Below are 25266 nucleotides of genomic sequence, written 5' to 3' on the forward strand. Positions count from 1 at the left end.
CAAACATAGCTGTTATATGGAAATAACCAGAAGATAAATTGAGCAAATAATCCCACTTTTGATTAACATGGTGTAAAATTACAAACATTGCTTCATTTGTTAATGTCTCCAAAAAACTAAGAGAAAATGGGGAGGAATTAATTGTCTTTATAGTTATACCCTCAAATGTTCTGTAGAGAATATTGGTAAAATGGAAAGATGTCATAAGCAGTAAGAGCTAGAGCTTCCTTTAAAGAGCTGCAGGAGGTCAGCAAATGTCAAAGTATTATTTGTCTCAAAGAGATGTTGCAAATAGGTACTACTGATTAGTTGAATCATTAAGGAAAGATCTCTTGCACAGAGTTTTATATGCAAATTAGGCTACATTTGTTAGCAAACTGCTTATAAGTTTTATAATTGTTGCTGTATTGTTGGTATGTATTGTTGGTGTCCACGAGCAAGACACATTGAGACATGTGTCCACAGACTGTAGTGAGGCAGGTCAAGTCCTAGAGGACAAGTGCCCCTAGGTCAAATGTCTTATGTTTCCTTCTATCCAAATTTCTTCCCTGCAATAAAGCAATGGAAAACCAATTGAAGAGCAAAAATGACTTTCTGGTTTAAGTGAAAAAAGTGAGACCTGGAGGACAAGAGAGAGCCAACCCCCCCCCCCCTCCCCTCCACTCCGGTGACACATATCCTTACAGCTATACCACCCTCCTCCCCCACCAGACATGTACACACAAAGAAATGGGGATAATAAGGGTATGAGAAATTTGACTAATCAAATTAGTGTGTGAGAACAGTATAAACATTTGTATACCGTTGGAATTTGTATATGATATATTAACATGCCCACATGCACACAATTTCGCTTCAGTTTCCCATACCTAACATACTGAATTGTAGTGAGTCTGTCCTGGAATCTGTACTCATAGGAGCCTAATTCGATTTGGAGGGGCAGTAACAGCTTGCCCGAAAAATATAACCAAAATTGTTGGCGCGTTCCGCGCGCGTTCAACATGCATATCATATAGGCATTCATCGGTTATTACATCACATGCCAATAACATACAATCATTTTCCGTGTTATTACCCTTTCATATTGGTTAGAATTATTGGGGAAGTCGTTACAACAATAATGATAATAATAATATAAGTTTAACCATTGAAAAACACATTGCAAATTATTCTTCTTTGAAGTAGGTGCCCAAAAAATTCTCAGCATATTGCCGAATTTTCACCAAAAAAAATTGAAAAACACACTGCAAATTATTCTTCTTTCAGAAGGTGCCCGAAAAATTCTCAGCATATTGCCCGAATTTTCACAAAAAACTTTGGTTGGGGGGCTACAGCCCCCCCCCCCGCCTCATACACCTATGTCTGTACTCATACTTCTACCATAGTTACCTGAAGTACTCAGGGTACTCATCCTCATTTGTACTGTACTCGGGGCATTCTGCGAATCTAGTCTACATTCTTGGCTTTTTACGGTAATTTGTAAGCGTCGACTACTGATTGTAATCAAATAGAAGAAATCTCAGCACTAACTTAAAAGTACAGTCAATTTTCTGTTCCCTGCAACGATCTTTTCCAAAAAATAAAAGAAAATCACTAGTCATCTAATGATCACTATCACTTTTTATCAAACAAAAACAAACCTGGATATTCCAAGTTTAAGTATTCCTGCTGGAGTTTAGAGCCCCGTACTCATAACGAGGAGGTGTGTACTACAGTTCTGTATTTGTACTCAAATACTTGTAATATATATATATCTTTCTTTTTTTCCTCCATGTTCCGGGTTTTAGATTTATTTGTTCTCTCTCTCTCTTTTCGCCTTCTCTTTTTCTATTGGTCACCAGCTTTGATAAACATTCTAGTGTTTTTATGCTAGAGGCCATCATATGTGTAGTATACCAGTTTCTTACCATTTTGTTATGTATTACTGTAAAGCATATGTGAAATTAATTTGACTTAGAAGTCAAAAGGTACTTTTACACCCGATGAAAGTCAGCGGGTTGAGAGAGCTGAATTTCATACATACCAGGAAGAATATGTTTGTTTTTCATAAAGTTGGGTCATAAATATGTCAATGACTTGAAGAGAGTATTTGACAGTGGATAACTTGATCTATTTGTTTGGGTAGCAGCTTTACAGTTGGTTTGCTTTTATATATAGTCTATATATATATATATATAATTGAAAATCGTAATGAGTTGGAAAAATCAAGAACAGTGAAAAAACTTCCAGCCTCCACCGGGATTCGAACCCGGGCCTCCCGCTCTGTACGCGGACACCCTAACCACTAGGCTATGAGCGCTGATTGTATGTCCAGAGGTTCGAAACCAGTAAGGAAGGTCGTAATTCCACTGTAGGCGTTTGTCACCTGTATCGAACAATAGTAGTTCTGTTTTTGGTGACATATTTTGACATTGGTGACATAAAGTCTGTTCAAAGTATCTCTTTCGAGATCCGGGATTAGGAATCACAAATGATTTCGAGTCGGTTAGCATCATGTTTGATCTCTCTAGTGTTCAACCGATTAACCTAATCGGAATCGGTACGAATATTGCATAATCGGAACATAATCGGAATCGGTAAAAATTACGTGGAATACCAGTTATGTCATACCGATTATTCAAAAACATACGGAAGGTGTAAATATCATTATTCAAAAACATATGGAAGTTGAAAATATCAACTGATGTATTAGGCAAGTTCTTTTACTAAGAAATATTAAAATAAGACACCCTTTATACGTCTTTCACAGTGTATGCTTTCATCAATTTACGCTGCCAGGGTCGCCGATTTTGCATTTTGCTACCCCCGTGGTTAGTGACTTCAAATTTCTTGGCACATTAAGCATAGCAGCAATACCAATTTTGCGAATTAACAAATGTGCTCGACAGGGTCGGATATAAGCGGGGCGATGGGCGATTCGCCCTCGCAAGTGATAAAAAGCCCTCCTAAAGCACAATTACGAGTGCTAAAAAGAAATATAAGAAAATCGCCCTCGTTATATCAGGTGTCTGTGTAAAATTAATTGTGACATGCGTTTGCTTTAGCTAGGAATTGCAGTTGCAGCGCGAATCGCGCAAACAGTTTTCACATCCCGCATCAAATTTGAAGCAGTGCGGGGTGTCGCGCACAATCACCGGGGAGTTCCCGTGGCAAATTACGGCCTGCACGAAGCAATTTCAGTACCAGCGAAAATAACCTAAAATCCTCACAAATCTCCGACCACATGGTAGCCTTACTTCACACTAAGTCAACTGCATGGAAATATAACCTTGCCATCTGTTTATTCGCTCTAGTTGTGTCGCAAATAAAAAATAAAAATATCCACGGAAACTGCAATCTTCGACCACATGTTAGCCTAACAACCACACTAAGTCAATGGGAAATGTAGCCTAACCATCGGTTTGCAAAAAAAAAAATGCGTAGCTTACTTTACAACTTTCAATTTGTTTGGAAGGTACTGTAAGTGATATGTCTTAAAGAGGGAATGTTATATTTTACATTGGAGTAGTTTCTAGTTGTTATTATTTCTTTACATCAATCTGGTATTACATTTTAGAGTAATTTTAAACAAGTTACGATGGTACAATTTGCTTTTCAGTTTGATTGGCCTAAGCTTACATTTTCTAATTTAACCTGAATGGAGTTAAATAGGTAACGAATAGGTTTGTTTAACTTCAAGTTCGTAACATTTCTATTTGTTCATAAACGGTATAATACTGAAAATAAGTACAAAATAATGTCGGAATGAAGGCAATATGTCATTAAAATTTACACTTTGGTAAAGATTGAAGATGGATGGTTTGTCTGAGATACTTTTTGAGATGGATAGTTTGAGAAACTATTCTTAGCCCATTTCAAGCCATTAACAGGTGACATTCACGTCGAGGTGGTTAGGCCATTCGCTTAGCACAGTGCTGACTAGGTAGGATGTCATATTTCCGTATTTTGGATATTAAAAAAAAAAAAAAACTTCTTTTTCTTTCCGAGAAACTCCAGAGGTAATTTGGTACATACAAAATGATACCTTAGAGCCTTGTATAACAACGAAGCAAATGAAAGCAGGGGGAAATCACAACAATAATTGTTTCTGTCAAACTTTATTGCCGATTTCGTATATACGGGATATTTTCTCATTTTCAAATAATCGGAATCGGAATCAGTACGATTATGAAAAAAATAATCGGTAATCGGTTTTTTCTGTTATGCATAATCGGTTGAACACTACTCTAGAGTAAGGCAAGAAGTAAGGCATGAAAATATAAAGCTTTGAAACTACTGTAAGTCTGGTGCAGCCATACTCTTAGATTCTTGAAACCAAAATCTATCAAATCAAAACAAGGAGGATGCAGTTTAAATGAAAATAGATGTACAGTAGTTACTGTAGAGGTTTCCAAATATCTATAATGTTTTAGTCGTCTAGCTACTCCTGCCTTTTGTCGTAGTCGTCAAGCCACTCCTGCCTATTGTTGTAATCGTCTAGCCACTCCTGCCTATTGTCGTAGCCGTCTAGCCACTCCTGCCTATTGTAGTAGTGGTCTAGCCACTCCTGCCTATTGTCGTAGTCGTCTAGCCACTCCTGCCTATTGTAGTAGTCGTCTAGCCACTCCTGCCTATTGTCGTAGTTGTCTAGCCACTCCTGCCTATTGTCATAGTCGGTCTAGCCACTCCTGCCCATTGTCGTAATCGTCTAGCCACTCCTGCCTATTGTAGTAGTCGTCTAGCCACACCTGCCTATTGTAATAGTCGTATAGCCACTCCTGCCTATTGTCGTAGTTGTCTAGCCACTCCTGCCTATTGTCGTAGTCGGTCTAGCCACTCCTGCCCATTGTCGTAATCGTCTAGCCACTCCTGCATATTGTCGTAGTGGTCTAACCCCTCCTGCCTATTGTCGTAGTGGTCTGGCCACTCCTGCCTATTGTCGTAGTTGTCTAGCCACTCCTGCCTATTGTCGTAGTCGTCTAGCCACTCCTGCCCATTGTCGTAATCGTCTAGCCACTCCTGCATATTGTCGTAGTGGTCTAGCCACTCCTGCCCATTGTCGTAATCGTCTAGCCACTCCTGCCTATTGTAGTAGTCGTCTAGCCACACCTGCCTATTGTAATAGTCGTATAGCCACTCCTGCCTATTGTCGTAGTTGTCTAGCCACTCCTGCCTATTGTCGTAGTCGGTCTAGCCACTCCTGCCCATTGTCGTAATCGTCTAGCCACTCCTGCATATTGTCGTAGTGGTCTAACCCCTCCTGCCTATTGTCGTAGTGGTCTGGCCACTCCTGCCTATTGTCGTAGTTGTCTAGCCACTCCTGCCTATTGTCGTAGTCGTCTAGCCACTCCTGCCCATTGTCGTAATCATCTAGCCACTCCTGCATATTGTCGTAGTGGTCTAACCTCTCCTGCCTATTGCCGTAGTGGTCTAGCCACTCCTGCCTATTGTTGTAGTCGTCTAGCCACTCCTGCCTATTGTAGTAGTCGTCTAGCCACACCTGTCTATTGTAATAGTCGTATAGCCACTCCTGCCTATTGTCGTAGTTGTCTAGCCACTCCTGCCTATTGTCGTAGTCGGTCTAGCCACTCCTGCCCATTGTCGTAATCGTCTAGCCACTCCTGCATATTGTCGTAGTGGTCTAACCCCTCCTGCCTATTGTCGTAGTGGTCTGGCCACTCCTGCCTATTGTCGTAGTTGTCTAGCCACTCCTGCCTATTGTCGTAGTCGTCTAGCCACTCCTGCCCATTGTCGTAATCGTCTAGCCACTCCTGCATATTGTCGTAGTGGTCTAACCTCTCCTGCCTATTGCCGTAGTGGTCTAGCCACTCCTGCCTATTGTTGTAGTCGTCTAGCTACTCCTACCTATTGTTGTAGTCGTCTAGCTACTCCTGCCTATTGTCGTAGTTGTCTAGCCACTCCTGCCTATTGTTGTAGTCGTCTAGATACTCCTGCCCATTGTCGTAATCGTCTAGCTACTCCTGCCTATTGTCGTAGTCGTCTAGCCACTCCTGCCTATTGCCGTAGTGGTCTAGCCACTCCTGCCTATTGTTGTAGTCGTCTAGCCACTCCTGCCTATTGTCGTAGTCGTCTAGATACTCCTACCGTGCTCCTTTTTCTTTCCCTGCATTTCTTTCCATTTCTTTCCCATATTACTTTCATTTCTCTTCCTTTGAGGAATTAAAAAGATAAGCAGATGTTGGGATTGAACCAGGGACCTTATGGTTGAAAATTTTTTTTTACCACAATTCCATTAGATTGGTCACTGATGTTGCATGCTTTTCAAATATTTAAAGATCCAGTTGTTTGGACTCACCTAGGCTATGTGGGAACCGTGTCAATTAGAGGGGTGCGGGCAAGCTCCTTTTGCCAGACTTCCACACTTGGGGCTTAAACTGAGCTGTTTGGGAATGTCCAATCACTTACAAACAAAGAATCTATCCATTACACCATTTCGGTTTCCTCTTTTAACTTGGTTTGTTACTTTAATACTTCCAACTACCCCAGAGAATAGAAAATAAAAAGGTTCTACTGGGACTTAAACTGCAGATATGGAATTGATCTGTCTCTCATTTAACAATCTGTCCCAAATAAACAAATGATTTTCTATTAAATAGGTCACCGGTAGAATATCGCTGGGAATTTTACTGCCTTTGTAAACAGCCCTGGTAGAGTATGCACAGTGGCCATTTCTTTGTAGTTAACTTAACCTTTGAAATATGTTACATACTGCCTTTGTAAACAGCCCTGGTAGAGTATGCACAGTGGCCGTTTCTTTGTAGTTAACTTAACCTTGAAATATGTTTCATATAACCTTTGAAATATGTTTCATGCCGCCTCTGTAAATAGCTCTGGTAGAGTATGCACCAGGGCCGTTTCTTTGTAGTTAACTGAGCCAAAAGATGCCGTCTCTGTGAACAGCTCCTGTAACCTTTCCAGCTCCATGTAACCTTTGAGATATCGGCCATTTCTGTGTAGGGAAGGTAACCTTTGAAACATGTCCATTCTGCAATAATCCCTAAATAATACTTCCCTGATGCAAAACCAAACACAGCTTGGTGACCAAAAGAAACAAAAGATTACAAGAACAAAACCATGAAAGAATACATGCCCCTCCCCCCCCCCCACCATGTGCCAGAAATAGTGTTACTGCATTTGAGAAGCATCCACTCAGATGGACCTCCAAAAGATCAGTGTCATAAATGATTTCCATTTGCTATGACACATTAGTATTACATCCTCTTGAACTGCCCATACATAAAGCAACAATTAAAAGATGAACCGTTCCATAAGATGATGATGATGATGATGATGACACACAAAGGTTAAGTTTAATGTTAAGTGGATTGCTATTATGCAAATATGAAGCCAAGAAAAAAATTAAACATTGCAACACACGTGGCTCAAGTTGTCAGCCTCGTGTGTGAAGGAACATTATAAAACCTCTGGTATCTCCCAAATGGGAATTCAGTTGTTTTCTTCTGTTTGGGAATGAATTTTGTTATTACCATAGACCAATAATGATATTTGAGTTTGTGACTCCCTTTTAATGAAGAAGGAATGTGTATTTTGGCATTTTTAATTTAAAAATAGGGAAAGAAGCTCCCATATTCACACCAAAAGTAAGAAGCAATAATAAGCTTCATGTTTCACTGTTTACTTGCAGACTCAGTGGTTTGGGTAATGTTTTCTTGTCTCACCATCAACATAACCATGAAAAAATCAGCCAATTGCAAGAGAAACTTGTCAACCAACTTCAGAACTTGGTGAGTACCTTACAGTTACAGCCAGAATAACTTGAGTCAACTGTCTTATCCAGACGTTATAATGTCGTTTCATTTTGGCATCTGTTGTTTACACCTCTCTTTTCTTCATAGCTATTAATAGATCATGCAGTATGGTTTTACATCACTCGATATGAGTGACCAACTAGATTGCGTATCTTCAGATGAGTTAATGTTTTGGGTAGATTTATGATCATGTAGGATGCTTACCTCAGCATGTCATGTTTACATTGCAGATATATCATAAATTACTAATAGTTTGAGGAGGAGGAAAGACTCTTAACGATTAAACAGGTCTTAACGATTTCTGCAAGTTTGTGATCGCATCTCTTGCCAAGTTGTCGATATGTTCGTGCAAAGAAAGACATTCATAATGGACATTGTACAATACAAGCCTAGATCAGGGGGTAGGGGAGGGGGGTAACCTTCCAGACTGCAAGATTTAAAAGGATATTATGGTGACTGCAGTTGATTGCTTATCTTAATCTTTGGGCCAAATTCACACCCTCAGAGCATTTTGCAGTGTTTAGGATTTTGAAACGTGTGGCCTAAAGGTTGATATATGTACATGTACCTCTGCAGATATGCAATGTTGACATGGCATTTATGTTGAAGTAGAATATCTGCTATAAAGCAACCCAATTTGGGAAGTGGAACATGCAAATTTTATATGCTGTTTGCAATCTGCTTTTAACAGGGAGGAAGGTTGGGGTGATAATGGAGAGGAGTGACGTGGGGAGAGGTGGGGGAGCAGAAGAAAAGTTTGGAGCAAGTACACATGATGACATGGGGGAGAGGTGGGGGAGCAGAAGAAAAGTTTGGAGCTAGTACACATAATGATGTGGGGGAGAGGTGGGGGAGCAGAAGAAAAGTTTGGAGCAAGTACACATGATGACATGGGGGAGAGGTGGGGGAGCAGAAGAAAAGTTTGGAGCTAGTACACATAATGATGTGGGGGAGAGGTGGGGGAGCAGAAGAAAAGTTTGGAGCTAGTACACATGATGACATGGGGGAGAGGTGGGGGAGCAGAAGAAAAGTTTGGAGCTAGTACACATAATGATGTGGGGGAGAGGTGGGGGAGCAGAAGAAAAGTTTGGAGCTAGTACACATGATGACGTGGGGGAGAGGTTGGGGAGCAGAAGAAAGCTCGGAGTAAGTACACATGATGACGTGGGGGAGAGATGGGGGAGCAGAAGAAAGTTTGGAGTAAGTACACATGACGTGGGGGAGAGGTGGGGGAGCAGAAGAAAGTTTGGAGCAAGTACACATGACGTGGGGGAGAGGTGGGGAGCAGAAGAAAAGTTTGGAGCTAGTACACATGATGACGTGGGGGAGAGGTGGGGGAGCAGAAGAAAAGTTTGGAGCTAGTACACATGATGACATGGGGGACAGGTTGGGGAGCAGAAGAAAGCTCGGAGTAAGTACACATGATGATGTGGGGGAGAGGTGGGGGAGCAGAAGAAAGTTTGGAGCAAGTACACATGACGTGGGGGAGAGGTGGGGGAGCAGAAGAAAAGTTTGGAGCTAGTACACATAATGATGTGGGGGAGAGGTGGGGGAGCAGAAGAAAGTTTGGAGCAAGTAAACATGACGTGGGGGAGAGGTGGGGGAGCAGAAGAAAAGTTTGGAGTAAGTACACATGATGATGTGGGGGAGAGGTTGGGGAGCAGAAGAAAGTTTGGAGCAAGTACACATGATGTGGGGGAAAGGTGGGGAGTAGAAGAAAAGTTTGGAGCTAGTACACATGATGACGTGGGGGAGAGGTGTTGGAGCAGAAGAAAGTTTGGAGCTAGTACACATGATGACGTGGGGGAGAGGTGGGGGAGCAGAAAAAAGCTCGGAGTAAGTACACATGATGACGTGGGGTTTGGGGAGCAGAAGGAATGCCATCCATCACACTAGTGGATGGGGTACATTGTTTTACCAATTTATTTTGAGATCCCACATCTTGATTAAGACGTCTCTTTCAGTCTTGAAAAAGATGAGTTAGTTCATGTTGGTTCATGTTTATAAATATGTATGATGAGAAAACAAACCCACCAATCACCATTGTGAGTAGAGAACAAGGGAAGCTACATGCTACTAATTTCTTTCGAAGCCAGTTCACAGAATTATCCTCTGCTTCAGCGTGTGATGTTTAATGTGATAACAAATGTGGAATGAATAAAGGGAAAGCCAAGTTAAGACCAACTATTATCATTGGATAGAGATCAAATGAGGAATGAATAAAGGGAAAGCCAAGTTTAGACCAACTACATATAATCATTGGATAGAGATCAAATGAGGAATGAATATAGGGAAAGCCAAGTTTACACCAACTGTTATCATTGGATAGAGATCAAATGAGGAATACATAAAGGGAAAGCCAAGTTTAGACCAACTACATATAATCATTGGATAGAGATCAAATGAGGAATGAATAAAGAGAAAGCCAAGTTTATACCAACTATATATAATCATTGGATAGAGATCAAATGAGGAATGAATAAAGAGAAAGCCAAGTTTATACCAACTATTATCATTGGATAGAGATCAAATGAGGAATAAATAAAGGGAAAGCCAAGTTTAGACCAACTATTATCATTGGATAGAGATCAAATGAGGAATGAATAAAGGGAAAGCCAAGTTTAGACCAACTACATATAATCATTGGATAGAGATCAAATGAGGAATGAATATAGGGAAAGCCAAGTTTACACCAACTGTTATCATTGGATAGAGATCAAATGAGGAATGAATAAAGGGAATGCCAAGTTTAGACCAACTATTATCATTGGATAGAGATCAAAAGAGGAATGAATAAAGATAAAGCCAAGTTTATACCAACTATTATCATTGGATAGAGATCAAAAGAGGAATAAAAAAAGGGAAAGCCAAGTTTAGACCAACTACATATTATCATTGGATAGAGATCAAATGAGGAATGAATATAGGGAAAGCCAAGTTTTTACCAACTGTTATCATTGGATAGAGATCAAATGAGGAATACATAAAGGGAAAGCCAAGTTTAGACCAACTACATACAGGTATAATCATTGGATAGAGATCAAATGAGGAATGAATAAAGAGAAAGCCAAGTTTATACCAACTATATATAATCATTGGATAGAGATCAAATGAGGAATGAATAAAGGGAAAGCCAAGTTTATACCAACTATTATCATTGGATAGAGATCAAATGAGGAATAAATAAAGGGAAAGCCAAGTTTATACCAACTACATATTATCATTGGATAGAGATCAAATGAGGAATGAATAAAGAGAAAGCCAAGTTTATACCAACTACATATAATCATTGGATAGAGATCAAATGAGGAATGAATAAAGAGAAAGCCAAGTTTATACCAACTACATATAATCATTGGATAGAGATCAAATGAGGAATGAATAAAGAGAAAGCCAAGTTTATACCAACTATATATAATCATTGGTTAGAGATCAAATGAGGAATGAATAAAGAGAAAGCCAAGTTTATACCAACTACATATAATCATTGGATAGAGATCAAATGAGGAATGAATACAGAGAAAGCCAAGTTTATACCAACTATTATCATTGGATAGAGATCAAATGAGGAATACATAAAGGGAAAGCCAAGTTTATACCAACTATTATCATTGGATAGAGATCAAATGAGGAATACATAAAGGGAAAGCCAAGTTTAGACCAACTACATACAGGTATAATCATTGGATAGAGATCAAATGAGGAATACATAAAGGGAAAGCCAAGTTTTTACCAACTGTTATCATTGGATAGAGATCAAATGAGGAATACATAAAGGGAAAGCCAAGTTAAGACCAACTACATACAGGTATAATCATTGGATAGAGATCAAATGAGGAATGAATAAAGAGAAAGCCAAGTTTATACCAACTACATATAATCATTGGATAGAGATCAAATGAGGAATGAATAAAGAGAAAGCCAAGTTTATACCAACTATATATAATCATTGGATGGAGATCAAATGAGGAATGAATAAAGGGAAAGCCAAGTTTATACCAACTGTTATCATTGGATAGAGATCAAATGAGGAATGAATAAAGAGAAAGCCAAGTTTATACCAACTACTGTATATATAATCATTGGATAGAGATCAAATGAGGAATGAATAAAGAGAAAGCCAAGTTTATACCAACTACATATAATCATTGGATAGAGATCAAATGAGGAATGAATAAAGAGAAAGCCAAGTTTATACCAACTATATATAATCATTGGATGGAGATCAAATGAGGAATGAATAAAGGGAAAGCCAAGTTTATACCAACTGTTATCATTGGATAGAGATCAAATGAGGAATACATAAAGGAAAAGCCAAGTTTAGACCAACTACATACAGGTATAATCAATGGATAGAGATCAAAAGAGGAATAAATAAAGGGAAAGCCAAGTTTAGACCAACTACTGTACATATATAATCATTGGATAGAGATCAAATGAGGAATGAATATAGGGAAAGCCAAGTTTTTACCAACTGTTATCATTGGATAGAGATCAAATGAGGAATACATAAAGGGAAAGCCAAGTTTAGACCAACTACATATAATCATTGGATAGAGATCAAATGAGGAATGAATAAAGGGAAAGCCAAGTTTACACCAACTATTATCATTGGATAGAGATCAAATGAGGAATACATAAAGGGAAAGCCAAGTTTAGACCAACTAATTCACAGCGCGCACTTCCTCACCTCATATAACCTACAGTATGCATTACCGTATTAACCTCGCTCTAGCATCTGGCAATTGTCTGTGTGTGAGTGTGGCCATCTCCCTTCCGTAATTGCCAGCCTTTTGCGCAAGTATCGCTCTCTTATTGCTCTTACTAAATCCTAAGATTTCAATTACTTTGTCTAAATATTATCGTTGTTTTTGTAATTCTTTTTCATCTGTTCAACGTCCTGCACGTTTGAACTGCTTCTTGTCTTTAAAACGTTTTTTCTTTCGTGATTTTCGAACGTTTTTTTGTTTACCTCGTGAACGTGGTTCACGTAGCGTGGCTAGGCCCGCACTTTAGTGTAGCGTTATCCTAGCGTTTGTTTACTTTCACATACAGCAGTCGTGTACGTGGTCACACTTTACAGTCAAGTAACTGCTTTGTTTAGTTCTTTCATACTGTTTTCGTACAGCAATCGTGTACGTTATCATTTTGCAGTAAAGTTACTGCCTTGTTTATATTTTGTACTGGTCTAGATACGAATTTCATTTGGTTTCCGTGCTGTTTCTATTTTTAGTTTCACAGCTTCGAGTTTCGGGGATTTCTCAAAATTTTTCAACAAAAAAAAATTTTCGAGATTTTTCAGAGGATGGAAAACTGCCGTTCTTGTAAGCAGTTCCGTCCGTTCAAAGCATGGGACAAACACGATTTGTGCCCGAAGTGTCGCCCATGCGGGAGCAAACAGACTTGCTCCATTTGCCAGGACTGGACCCAGGAGCGCTGGGATTTGATCGGTACCTGGCTGGCGGATAAAGCCACGGAGAAAAGAAAGAAGGCGGCTTCCTCAAAGCAGGGGAAGAAGAAACCGCCGGCGAAGGAACCCCAGGCGGCCATTCGAGATGGCATAAGCCCTAAACATGGGGGAACGGAGGGCGCCATACGAGATGGCTCAAACCCTCCTCAAGAACGGGTATCCATACTAGATGGAGCTAATTCCCATGCGGCGTCGGCACAGCCACGGCCGCGGCCCCAAGAGGGTCCGTCCACATCAGGCCATGTGGAGTCCAGAAGCCCCCGAAGACAAGCGGTGGCGGACTTATTTACTTCTACGCCGGGGTCGTGGGACCACAACCGGAGAGATTTCTCGGGGTTCTCCCCGGAAAGTACGGAACGGCGCCAAAGCCGAAGTAGAAGCCGTACCCACAGCCGTAGCCGCGGTAGGAGCCGGGAAAGACACCGGCGACCTCGACGCAGGTCGAGGTCTGGCTCGTCGCCCTCGTCCTCGAGTGGACATTCTTCTGGGCGACACAGAGCCAAGAAACGCAAGAGACAGTCCCCAGACTCGGGGCTGGCTCTCCTTTCCCAGGTCAAAGACCTCCTGGGACAATTGTTACAAAAGCCGAGTCAGCAGGACCCGGAACAACAAGGGGCTCCGTCCATTCCACCACAACCGGCGCCACCGCCAGCACCGGTTACGGACGATCACGCCCCTGAGGAGGCCCAGGTGGATCCCTGGGACGACGTCTCCTCCAGATCTGACGACGCTCTGTCGATCGCAGCTAGTGTCCGCCTCCTCAGTGGAGATTCCGAGGCGGATGATGAAGAACCCCTACGGGGTACAGAAATTTCGGCGGAGGGGCCGGCATCCAAACTCACATTGAACGCTGCCGCCCAAAAGCCTCGAGCCTCCATCCCGGTGGATGTGGAATGTAGAGAGCGGTTCGAGGCAGTGACACAGGCGAAACGCTGGACAGCCTTCCAGCGATCAGCCCATCGCACTTTCCACGTGGGCGACGAAGACTGGGAAAGTCTTTTCACACCACCCCACATCCCGCCTCAAGTGAAGGAGAGACTTCGGTCGGCGGGTGCCTTAGACGGCAAAGACAAGTTCAGGGAGAAGGGTGCACAGACCCTAGAATCCTCCTTGTTTGACGTAGATAGGGCCTCCCGCGCAGGGATGAAGTACTCGTCGGCCTTATTGCTTTTCGCCGAGCTATTGAACAGGTCGTTCCAACAGGCCCAGGCATCGGGTATCTCCCGTAAAGATACCGCCGCCATCATTGCCCTCCTGGGACCCGTTTCCAGGATGGTATTAGACCAGTTCGCCCGCATCTCGGTTAAGGCCACCTTGACACGCCGGGACCTGGTTTTGAACTCCCTGAATTGGTCGTTCAGATCCACGGCGGACGGGTTCCGCAACTTACCAATCCTGGGCAGTGACCTCTTCGGCGGCAAGTTCGATGAGAAACTCCGGGAGGAGGCAGAGAGAATGAAATCTCTGAGGGAGGCAGACGAACACATGTCCCGCTCGGCCTCATCCTCGCGCCCACATTATGACTCACGACAAGGTAGCCGCTTTAAGCAGCCAAGATCCAGCTACAGTCAGAGTCGGGGCGCCCCGCGAACACAGCAACAATCTGCTCCTTCGCGGCCCGAACACAGGCCGTACTGCCCGCAATACCGCGGAAGCCGCGGAAACCGCGGGCGCGGTAAACGGCCCTAGGGATGCCCACCCCACCGTAACGCCCAAGGCCAAGGTGGGGGGGCAGCCTGGGGAACCCGTCTGGGCGCATGACGTCCGAGGCCACGCCACATCCAGGGCGTGGTTCCGGGGGGTTCCCCTGGAAGAGATTATGAAGGCGGCGGCCTGGAAGACTCCGTCTTCCTTTGTCGCCTGCTATCTCACAAACACCCCTGCCACAGAAGGGGATTTTGCCCGAGCGGCAAAACCAGTGCCACGTTTAGGTCATAATAAGAACATCAATATGTTAGATATGTTTGATAGCAAATCCATCTCCATTTCGGAAATTTCTAAGCATTGTAAAATCATTACATAAAGAAATATATGACTAAATTGTATTTAATTTGAGAAGGTGACTATTTATTTCTATAGTTTCCTTTTACTTTAACCTCTCTCGTGTTTATATGTAAATTCAACAGTGTTTTCATCCCTGTAATACTTCCTATGACCTCAAGGGATCAAACTATCTAAATATAGATTTATTCTGCCCCAATCACATGTTTGAGGCAATGCTGCTTGTTCAAGGAAATATTTACCCGTCCAAGCAGCAAACTTGGTTTCATAGATAATTTGCCATTCCATTAAACCCTTCATGGCAGATTCAAATGTCTTTTTCCACATGCCATAATCATTGGCGTAGGAGACGGGGGGGGGGGTGAAAATTCGTGCAATATGCTGAGAATTTTTCAGGCACCTACTGAAAAAAGAATACTTTGCAGTGTGTTTTTCAAGTTTGTTGGTGAAAATTCAGGAAATATGCTGAGAATTTTTCGGGCACCTACTGAAAGAGAATAATTTGCAGTGTGTTTTTCAATTTTGTTGGTGAAAATTCGGGCAATATGCTGAGAATTTTTCGGGCACCTACTTCAAAGAAGAATAATTTGCAGTGTGTTTTTCAATTTTGTTGGTGGAAATTCGGGCAATATGCTGAGAATTTTTCGGGCACCTACTGAAAGAAGAATAATTTGCAGTGTGTTTTTCAGTTTTGTTGGTGAAAATTCGGGCAATATGCTGAGAATTTTTCAGGCACCTACTGAAAGAAGAATAATTTGCAGTGTGTTTTTCAATTTTGTTGGTGGAAATTCGGGCAATATGCTGAGAATTTTTCGGGCACCTACTGAAAGAAGAATAATTTGCAGTGTGTTTTTCAATTTTGTTGGTGAAAATTCGGGCAATATGCTGAGAATTTTTCGGGCACCTACTGAAAGAAGAATAATTTGCAGTGTGTTTTTCAATTTTGTTGGTGGAAATTCGGGCAATATGCTGAGAATTTTTCGGGCACCTACTGAAAGAAGAATAATTTGCAGTGTGTTTTTCAATTTTGTTGGTGAAAATTCGGGCAATATGCTGAGAATTTTTCGGGCACCTACTGAAAGAAGAATAATTTGCAATGTGAATTTTCAAACGTATTGCTGTAACGACTTCCCCAATAATTCTAACCAATATGGAAGGGTAATAACACGGAAAATGATTGTATGTTATTGGCATGTGATGTAATAACCGATGAATGCCTATATGATATGCACAGTAACATATTGAATGCGCGGAGCGCGCGGAAAATTTTGGGTTATATTTTCGGGCAAGACGTTACAGCCCCCCCAAATCAAATAAGGCTCCTACGCCTATGGCCATAATTTAACCATATGCGAGAAGAATGAAATTTGATAAGCTTTAGAATTATGGTACTAGAGATATGTCAAATGTCTAAGTCTTCCAGAAAGTTGTTTCACTTTCCAGATGAAATATCCACATCTTATATTTAGCAGATATACCCAGGCATTTAACCTGTACTGTGCTCATATCCATGCATTGGGTCACCGGGTGGGGGGCATGTTAAATCCAACCCCCTCCTCCCTCACAACTGAAATACAAATCTCGTCTTGGCTTTTTCAGTTTTACCTAACTTTAAAGACCATCCCATCTCAAATAACCAGAACGGTCTGTTCTCTATTCACGCTTGTCAGGGGTGGAATCTGCAGTATTGATTTCATTTTGTGGAGAAGGGCAGAAGCTCTAGAGTACCCTCAATTTTGGCAGGGAAAGTCGCTATTAGGTGAAAGATCGTTCAGGTTTGACAGCATCTTATAGGCTAACATAGTTTAAAAAAGAAAACTTTTTCAAATGGGGTGAATGGGAACATTCGACAGGTCAGCCATATGACAGCATTTCACACTGCTCCAAATCAATCAGCAGCAATCGGAAAGTGATTAGATCTCTCGTCTTCAGGGAAATCTGTTAAGCAGCATCACTGGGAATGTTAGCCGCCAGAAGGCCTTGCATGTTACTTTATTCTCATGCAAGTGGTCTTCACCTTTATGCTTGAAATCCTGGCCCATTATTAGGCTCATTAATAAAGGTGCTTACAGTATACATAAGCTTGGTTTTACAGTTCATATTCAACTTAGTGACTAACAAAGCCGATAGGAGCCTGTTAAAGTAAAGTAAAGTAAAATTTATTGATATTCATCATAAAATGACAATATAATAAAATGGACTACAGCATCTCAAAAATAGGTTAAAAAAAGTTATCTATGTATCATACAATTCAAAGTTTTAATACTTCTAGGTAAAAATGATCGCCTAAACCGTTCTGTTCGCATACGTGGGATCGTGTAAAATCTACGTGGTTTCATATAAAAATCAAAAAGAGGGTGTTCGGAATCCTCGACTATAGAAGAAGCACATAGACATATTATACGTTCAATAAAATCATCCGTGATGGTAGAATACAACTTGATGGATTTATTCAAGTAGTGTAATGGTCCTTTAGAACAGGATGATAACCAAACTGGGCCACAGTACACAAGGAAAGACAGCACCATTGTCTGAAAAAGCCAAAGTTGCTTATCAAAATCTAAGCCAAAGCCGGCGAGCCTACGAATACAATATAATCTCTGTTTAGCTTTTGCTGCCAAATTATTCACGTGGGTATTCCAAGTAAGCGAGCTGTTGAAGGTTAATCCAAGATATTTAAAATCTGACACAACCTCAATATATCACATTATTGTCAATGTACAATGGGGCATGACTTTGCACTGCACGAAAAATCAACAATCATTTCCTTGGTTTTCTTAATACCATTAATAAGCATATAATTATCCTTGCACCAATTCACAGTATACTCTATGGCTGCAAAATAATTTGTTAGACATTGTGGGGTTTTATCGGTGCACATCCCAATTATGGCAGTATCGTCTGCATACTTCAAGATATAAACATTGTCATAACAAGAGACTAATGAATCAGTATAAATTTCAAAAAGTAATGGGGACAAGCAACAACCCTGTGGAACACCAGTGTTAATTACGAGAGTATCACTGTTGACACTGTTACAGTGAACAAACTGTGTACGATTAAACAGGAAATTATAAAGTAGAAAGTAGTAGTGTTAGCATGCTCCTTTAACTTTTATATTAAATGATGAGGGTGAAAGCATAAACCCTGCCACCCATCCCCCCCCTTCCCCCTTCAATTCAAACCTGGAAGAAAACTAGGAATAAGAGGATACATTACCTGAGATTTAAGGTGTCATTTACTACCATTTACTACTACTCTCAGATGTTCTTTACCAATGTCCTTTAATACATTTTAGGAATTCCTTGGTTTTGTATACCAGGGGTCCTAAGTAGGCTGCCAGCAGGCCATATCCAACCTGCGAAAGACTCCAACCTGCGCAGAAAACAGTTAGTAATCATACACTAATGGGCTATGCAGGCCCTTCAGGCTTGAGAACCATACTGGCCTACCCTGCACGTTATAGTATATACATATATACATAGTATAATAGTATATGTATACTATATTTAGTGTAAGTATAGTGAGATTATGGTTCTCTCCCCCGACCTATATTTCTCTCTGCATGGCTCTTATAAAAGGTGAGAATCCTTGTTTGGCTATTTGGCTCTTTTGTAGCCCTGTTTTCTCTTGATTTCTTTCATGGCTTTATCCCATTCATCACACATCAAATTAATTATATATATTCGTATATATTTTTTGGGGGGATGAGGAAAGAAATATTTGAAAACATTTTTGGAGAGGTTGACATATATATATTTATTTTAATTTTATTGCAGGTACAAGACCAGTCAGAGACACACAACAGTCAAGATGATGAAGTTAGCTGACCAAAGTTTCAACAATTTTTTTTAGTGCTGGTTATGTTTCAAGGTCAGGGGGTCAAGTTTCACTGACATGACAGGGTATCAGATATGAAAATTCCATTATTTTTTATTAAAACTTGGATGAATATGTTCATATAAACTAATAAGTTTGAAGAGTGAAATTTATAAATCTTGCACAACGGTCGTTTATCAAGTAAAATCATTTTGAAGTTAAATGTTCTTTGAAATGACAATTCTGTTACTCTTAGTCTCTTTTAAGCTATGCTATTACAGTATGAAGTGCCCTATGAACAGTTTAATACATGTGAGGGCTTGGAAATATTGCATAAAAGTATGTGAAGACAGTACAAAAATGATGACTTTTTCTTGCCCTGATATTCAAATCATTTATTCTTCAAATTTACTCAAATCAAGTAGGGAAGGTCGGAACAATTTCATATTTGGTGTGCAAAAGTACCACATTGAGTCAAGAAGCTTATTATTTTTGATGGAGGTTAAAAGGTCATTTGGGGTCACCAGGGGTCAAATTGTGAAAACCTTGTAAACATGATAAGGCAATTACGTCAGATTTTTGAAGAAAACTGCTCATGTTACATCATCGAAACCACAATGCATTTTTGCTTTCTGGTGTTATAAATGTTTTGTATTTTTCTTTTTATAATTTTTGGCCCATATTTGCCTCCCATTCTCATTGAGGCAAGAATGCCCGACATGACCACAGATTCATAGTTCTACCATTGTTGTGTTGGTTTGGTAGAGTCACAATTTTTCATTGTCAGTAGTCATCTGTAGATCCTGATAAAATTAAAGAATTTTACTGTAAGTCTAAACCTTACCAACTGTTGCCAAAACTTTTTGGAGAGCTGGACTCTCCAACAATAAAAGCATGTTTCACCAGATTTGTAATTGAACCTGAGAAAATGTATCCATATCGAACACATTCTTAACCATCTGCATTTTAGATGGGTTATCCTTGCGTTGGTCGAAGCACCTTGATATACTGTAAGAAAATCAAATAATCCAATCGGATTGAAAAAAACAAACTGAAATGACTTTTTTTTTCTTTTCTTAATGTTCATTCATTAAAGATATGTTCATATTTTGCCAAACTATGGGGGGTGGGTTTTATTGTTAGGATATTTGATCACCTAGGTATTCCTATTCCTATGATCATTTGGATATGACATTTCGAGTATGGGTCAATTTTTGCCCCCTGAATTTCAGAGTGAACTGATTTTCAGGCACTAAGGAGTGTTAAACATTAAACAGAAGTCAGTTAAACATCTCAACTATGGCAAATACGTCCAATCGTTGACTTCGATATTTGACTTAATTAGCCTATTTTGGGGGCTACTCTATGACCTTTTAATCTGTCATAAATTTTCATTCACTTGTCAAGGAGAAATGCTTAAAAAATGTTTGGATGAAGCTATTTAACAACAGTAATGGAGCATACTGTATGTATTTGCGATTTCATTTGTCACTTGTCGGAAATATGTTTACTTAAGAATGTTAACCTGACATACATTGGATTGTTTTCATGGTTTAGTATGACCATTGGACTGCTACTTTTAACCTGACATACATTGGATTGTTTTCATGGTTTAGTATGACCATTGGACTGCTACTTTTAACCTGACATACATTGGATTGTTTTCATGGTTCAGTATGACCATTGGACTGCTACTTTTAACCTGACATACATTGGATTGTTTTCATGGTTTAGTATGACCATTGGACTGCTACTTCTAACCTGACATACATTGGATTGTTTTCATGGTTTAGTATGACCATTGGACTGCTACTTTTAACCTGACATACATTGGATTGTTTTCATGGTTTAGTATGACCATTGGACTGCTACTTTTAACCTGACATACATTGGATTGTTTTCATGGTTCAGTATGTCCATTCCTGCTACTTCTAACCTGACATACATTGGATTGTTTTCATGGTTCAGTATGTCCATTCCTGCTACTTTTAACCTGACATACATTGGATTGTTTCCATGGTTTAGTATGACCATTGGACTGCTACTTCTAACCTGACATACATTGGATTGTTTTCATGGTTTAGTATGACCATTGGACTGCTACTTTTAACCTGACATACATTGGATTGTTTTCATGGTTTAGTATGACCATTGGACTGCTACTTTTAACCTGACATACATTGGATTGTTTTCATGGTTCAGTATGTCCATTCCTGCTACTTCTAACCTGACATACATTGGATTGTTTTCATGGTTTAGTATGACCATTGGACTGCTACTTTTAACCTGACATACATTGGATTGTTTTCATGGTTTAGTATGACCATTGGACTGCTACTTTTAACCTGACATGCATTGGATTGTTTCCATGGTTTAGTATGACCATTGGACTGCTACTTCTAACCTGACATACATTGGATTGTTTCCATGGTTTAGTATGACCATTGGACTGCTACTTCTAACCTGACATACATTGGATTGTTTCCATGGTTTAGTATGACCATTGGACTGCTACTTCTAACCTGACATACATTAGATTGTTTTCATGCTTCAGTATGTCCATTCCTGCTACTTTTAACCTGACATACATTGGATTGTTTTCATGGTTCAGTATGACCATTGGACTGCTACTTTTAACCTGACATACATTGGATTGTTTCCATGGTTTAGTATGACCATTGGACTGCTACTTTTAACCTGACATACATTGGATTGTTTCCATGGTTTAGTATGACCATTGGACTGCTACTTCTAACCTGACATACATTGGATTGTTTTCATGGTTTAGTATGACCATTGGACTGCTACTTTTAACCTGACATACATTGGATTGTTTTCATGGTTCAGTATGTCCATTCCTGCTACTTTTAACCTGACATACATTGGATTGTTTTCATGGTTTAGTATGACCATTGGACTGCTACTTCTAACCTGACATACATTGGATTATTTCCATGGTTTAGTATGACCATTGGACTGCTACTTCTAACCTGACATACATTGGATTGTTTCTATGGTTTAGTATGACCATTGGACTGCTACTTTTAACCTGACATACATTGGATTGTTTTCATGGTTTAGTATGACCATTGGACTGCTACTTCTAACCTGACATACATTGGATTGTTTTCATGGTTCAGTATGTCCATTCCTGCTACTTCTAACCTGACATACATTGGATTGTTTTCATGCTTCAGTATGTCCATTCCTGCTACTTCTAACCTGACATACATTGGATTGTTTTCATGGTTTAGTATGACCATTGGACTGCTACTTTTAACCTGACATACATTGGACTGTTTCCATGGTTTAGTATGACCATTGGACTGCTACTTCTAACCTGACATACATTGGATTGTTTTCATGGTTTAGTATGACCATTGGACTGCTACTTCTAACCTGACATACATTGGACTGTTTCCATGGTTTAGTATGACCATTGGACTGCTACTTCTAACATGACATACATTGGATTGTTTTCATGGTTCAGTATGTCCATTCCTGCTACTTCTAACCTGACATACATTGGATTGTTTTCATGGTTCAGTATGTCCATTCCTGCTACTTCTAACCTGACGTACATTGGATTGTTTTCATGCTTCAGTATGTCCATTCCTGCTACTTCTAACCTGACATACATTGGATTGTTTTCATGGTTTAGTATGACCATTGGACTGCTACTTTTAACCTGACATACATTGGACAGTTTCCATGGTTTAGTATGACCATTGGACTGCTACTTCTAACCTGACATACATTGGATTGTTTTCATGGTTCAGTGTGTCCATTCCTGCTACTTCTAACCTGACATACATTGGATTGTTTCCATGGTTTAGTATGACCATTGGACTGCTACTTCTAACCTGACATACATTGGACTGTTTCCATGGTTTAGTATGACCATTGGACTGCTACTTCTAACCTGACATACTTTGGATTGTTTTCATGGTTCAGTATGTCCATTCCTGCTACTTCTAACCTGACATACATTGGATTGTTTTCATGGTTCAGTATGTCCATTCCTGCTACTTCTAACCTGACATACATTGGACTGTTTCCATGGTTTAGTATGACCATTGGACTGCTACTTCTAACCTGACATACATTGGATTGTTTTCATGGTTCAGTATGTCCATTCCTGCTACTTCTAACCTGACATACATTGGATTGTTTTCATGGTTCAGTGTGTCCATTCCTGCTACTTCTAACCTGACATACATTGGATTGTTTCCATGGTTCAGTATGACCATTGGACTGCTACTTCTAACCTGACATACATTGGATTGTTTTCATGGTTCAGTATGTCCATTTCTGCCACTTCTCTTTATTTCCATTCTTCTTCTTCATCTTCTTCTTTTACTACTTTCAACAATTGATTATTTTGAACTATAATCTTTCTTTTAATCCTCAAAACATATTCATCTTACCCATTGTTGTTTTTTAGTAACAATGTTTCTTGCCACAGTAACCGTAAGCCTATACGAATTTCAATAGTATTTCTCAGTACTCATGTTTCACATGGCCAGCACATTCAATTTGAGTTTCATTTGGAGTGGTTGAATTTCACAGAAAACCTGTCCTGTTCCATGTTTTTGCCTTCTTGTTTGTAATACCGTCATTTTCCTTCGTTAATTGTGCTTTCATTTCTTTGTAAAAGGCTGTGCTTTAAACGTTGTTGCCTTTGATTGACATATCCAAGTTCTAACACTTGATATGCATACAGAGGTCACTGAGTAAAGATTTTGACTCAAATTTCCAACAAAATCAATCTGGCAGGGTTTGGTGGTCAGGATTACATCTCCTCTAGTGCAGCAGAAATTAATGGCATTTTACCCCCACAAGGGAAAAGCTAAAATATTGTGGAAACAGCTTGTTCCCTCGATGATGTCACTTTTTCGGATGCTACTAGTGGATTTTACGATCTGAAGTTGTAATTGCAAGCAAACATATCATACAGGCAAACAGTTCATTAGAAATCTATCCTTTTGTTTTCATTGGTGAGTAAAATTGATATCTGAGAGTGAAATAGACCACTGGGGTTGTTTTATTGGTTTTAAGGATGAAGGATTACAATGCCATACCAGTAGATTTATATGGTCAAGGGCTTTATCAATTGCAGTGGGGGGGGGGGGGGCTGAGTAAGGAATTGTAAGTTTAATTACCCATAATTCTGTGTGCTTCTGGCAACCTTGGATTGTTTGACAGTGTCTGTACACTGTTTCATTCATCATTTTTAATCATGAATGTTTCAAGCTTAATGACACAGTGTATGCCTGTGAACAGAGAGAGAATTCATCTTGTCATACAATATTTTGCTGCGAATTATGACAGTTAATGCCACTAATTTATTAAATACAGAATTTCATCTTCTCAGTGTTTGATTAAAGCTCCATAGTAAGTAGCAACAACGGACAGTGTGCCATCCATCAAATTTTAACTACCTCCGTGCTTCTGGCAACCTTGGATTGTTTGACAGTGTCTGTACACTGTTTCATTCATCATTTTTAATCATGAATGTTTCAAGCTTAATGACACAGTGTATGCCTGTGAACAGAGAGAGAATTCATCTTGTCATACAATATTTTGCTGCGAATTATGACAGTTAATGCCACTAATTTATTAAATACAGAATTTCATCTTCTCAGTGTTTGATTAAAGCTCCATAGTAAGTAGCAACAACGGACAGTGTGCCATCCATCAAATTTTAACTACCTCCGTGCTTCTGGCAACCTTGGATTGTTTGACAGTGTCTGTACACTGTTTCATTCATCATTTTTAATCATGAATGTTTCAAGCTTAATGACACAGTGTATGCCTGTGAACAGAGAGAGAATTCATCTTGTCATACAATATTTTGCTGTGAATTATGACAGTTAATGCCACTAATTTATTAAATACAGAATTCCATCTTCTCAGTGTTTGATGAAAGCTCTATGATGCATTCAATCGCCAGATGATTTAAGCAATCCCATGTCAGTACATCTTGTGTAGTAAATCACAATGAGTTTCTTTTAATGCCAAATTTGGGGCTATTAGCGGAGACGGGCAAATAAAATAGTTCAAAACAAAACATAGAAAAGGACACCTTTGGTTTGGTTTGAAATTCACACATTCGCTTGATCTCTGGAAAAGTGCATCTTCATTATTGAATGTTTATAGTTATTATACAAGAGTATCAAAACCTCTTGTAGAGTGAGGGATGGGTAA

General features: G+C 39.9%; 2 protein-coding genes across 12 annotated transcripts in view; one reads left to right on the forward strand and one right to left on the reverse strand.

Moving 5' to 3' along the window:
* The window catches only part of LOC139979184 (uncharacterized), a 137405-nt gene extending 117338 nt beyond the window's left edge, over positions 1–20067 (forward strand). For all 3 annotated transcript variants that reach the window (XM_071989921.1, XM_071989920.1, XM_071989922.1), the window contains exons 15-16: positions 7646–7745; positions 19020–20067. In XM_071989921.1, the coding sequence (XP_071846022.1) occupies positions 7646–7745; positions 19020–19070 (151 nt within the window). In that variant the 3' untranslated portion in view covers positions 19071–20067. The remainder of the gene's footprint in view (positions 1–7645; positions 7746–19019) is intronic.
* Positions 20068–20907: 840 nt separating this feature from the next.
* On the reverse strand, positions 20908–23433 carry LOC139979208 (uncharacterized). 9 transcript variants are annotated; one of them, XM_071989967.1, is made up of 6 exons: positions 23328–23433; positions 22807–22922; positions 22575–22688; positions 22168–22281; positions 21230–21286; positions 20908–21052 (listed from the first exon to the last, which is right to left on the reverse strand). In XM_071989967.1, exons 2-6 carry the CDS (start codon positions 22902–22904, stop codon positions 20908–20910), a joined length of 528 nt encoding a protein of 175 aa, XP_071846068.1. In that variant the 5' UTR covers positions 22905–22922; positions 23328–23433. The 9 variants fall into 9 exon arrangements, 1 of the variants encoding a protein (XP_071846068.1); XR_011797120.1 differs by lacking the exons at positions 20908–21052; positions 23328–23433 and having other exon boundaries at positions 21264–22458; positions 22575–22631; positions 22748–22875; XR_011797119.1 differs by lacking the exons at positions 20908–21052; positions 22807–22922; positions 23328–23433 and adding an exon at positions 22341–22399 and having other exon boundaries at positions 21264–22281; positions 22575–22675.
* Between the last annotated feature and the right edge of the window lie 1833 nt (positions 23434–25266).

This window comes from Apostichopus japonicus, chromosome 13, assembly GCF_037975245.1.
Source record: "Apostichopus japonicus isolate 1M-3 chromosome 13, ASM3797524v1, whole genome shotgun sequence".
NCBI lineage: Eukaryota > Metazoa > Echinodermata > Holothuroidea > Aspidochirotida > Stichopodidae > Apostichopus > Apostichopus japonicus.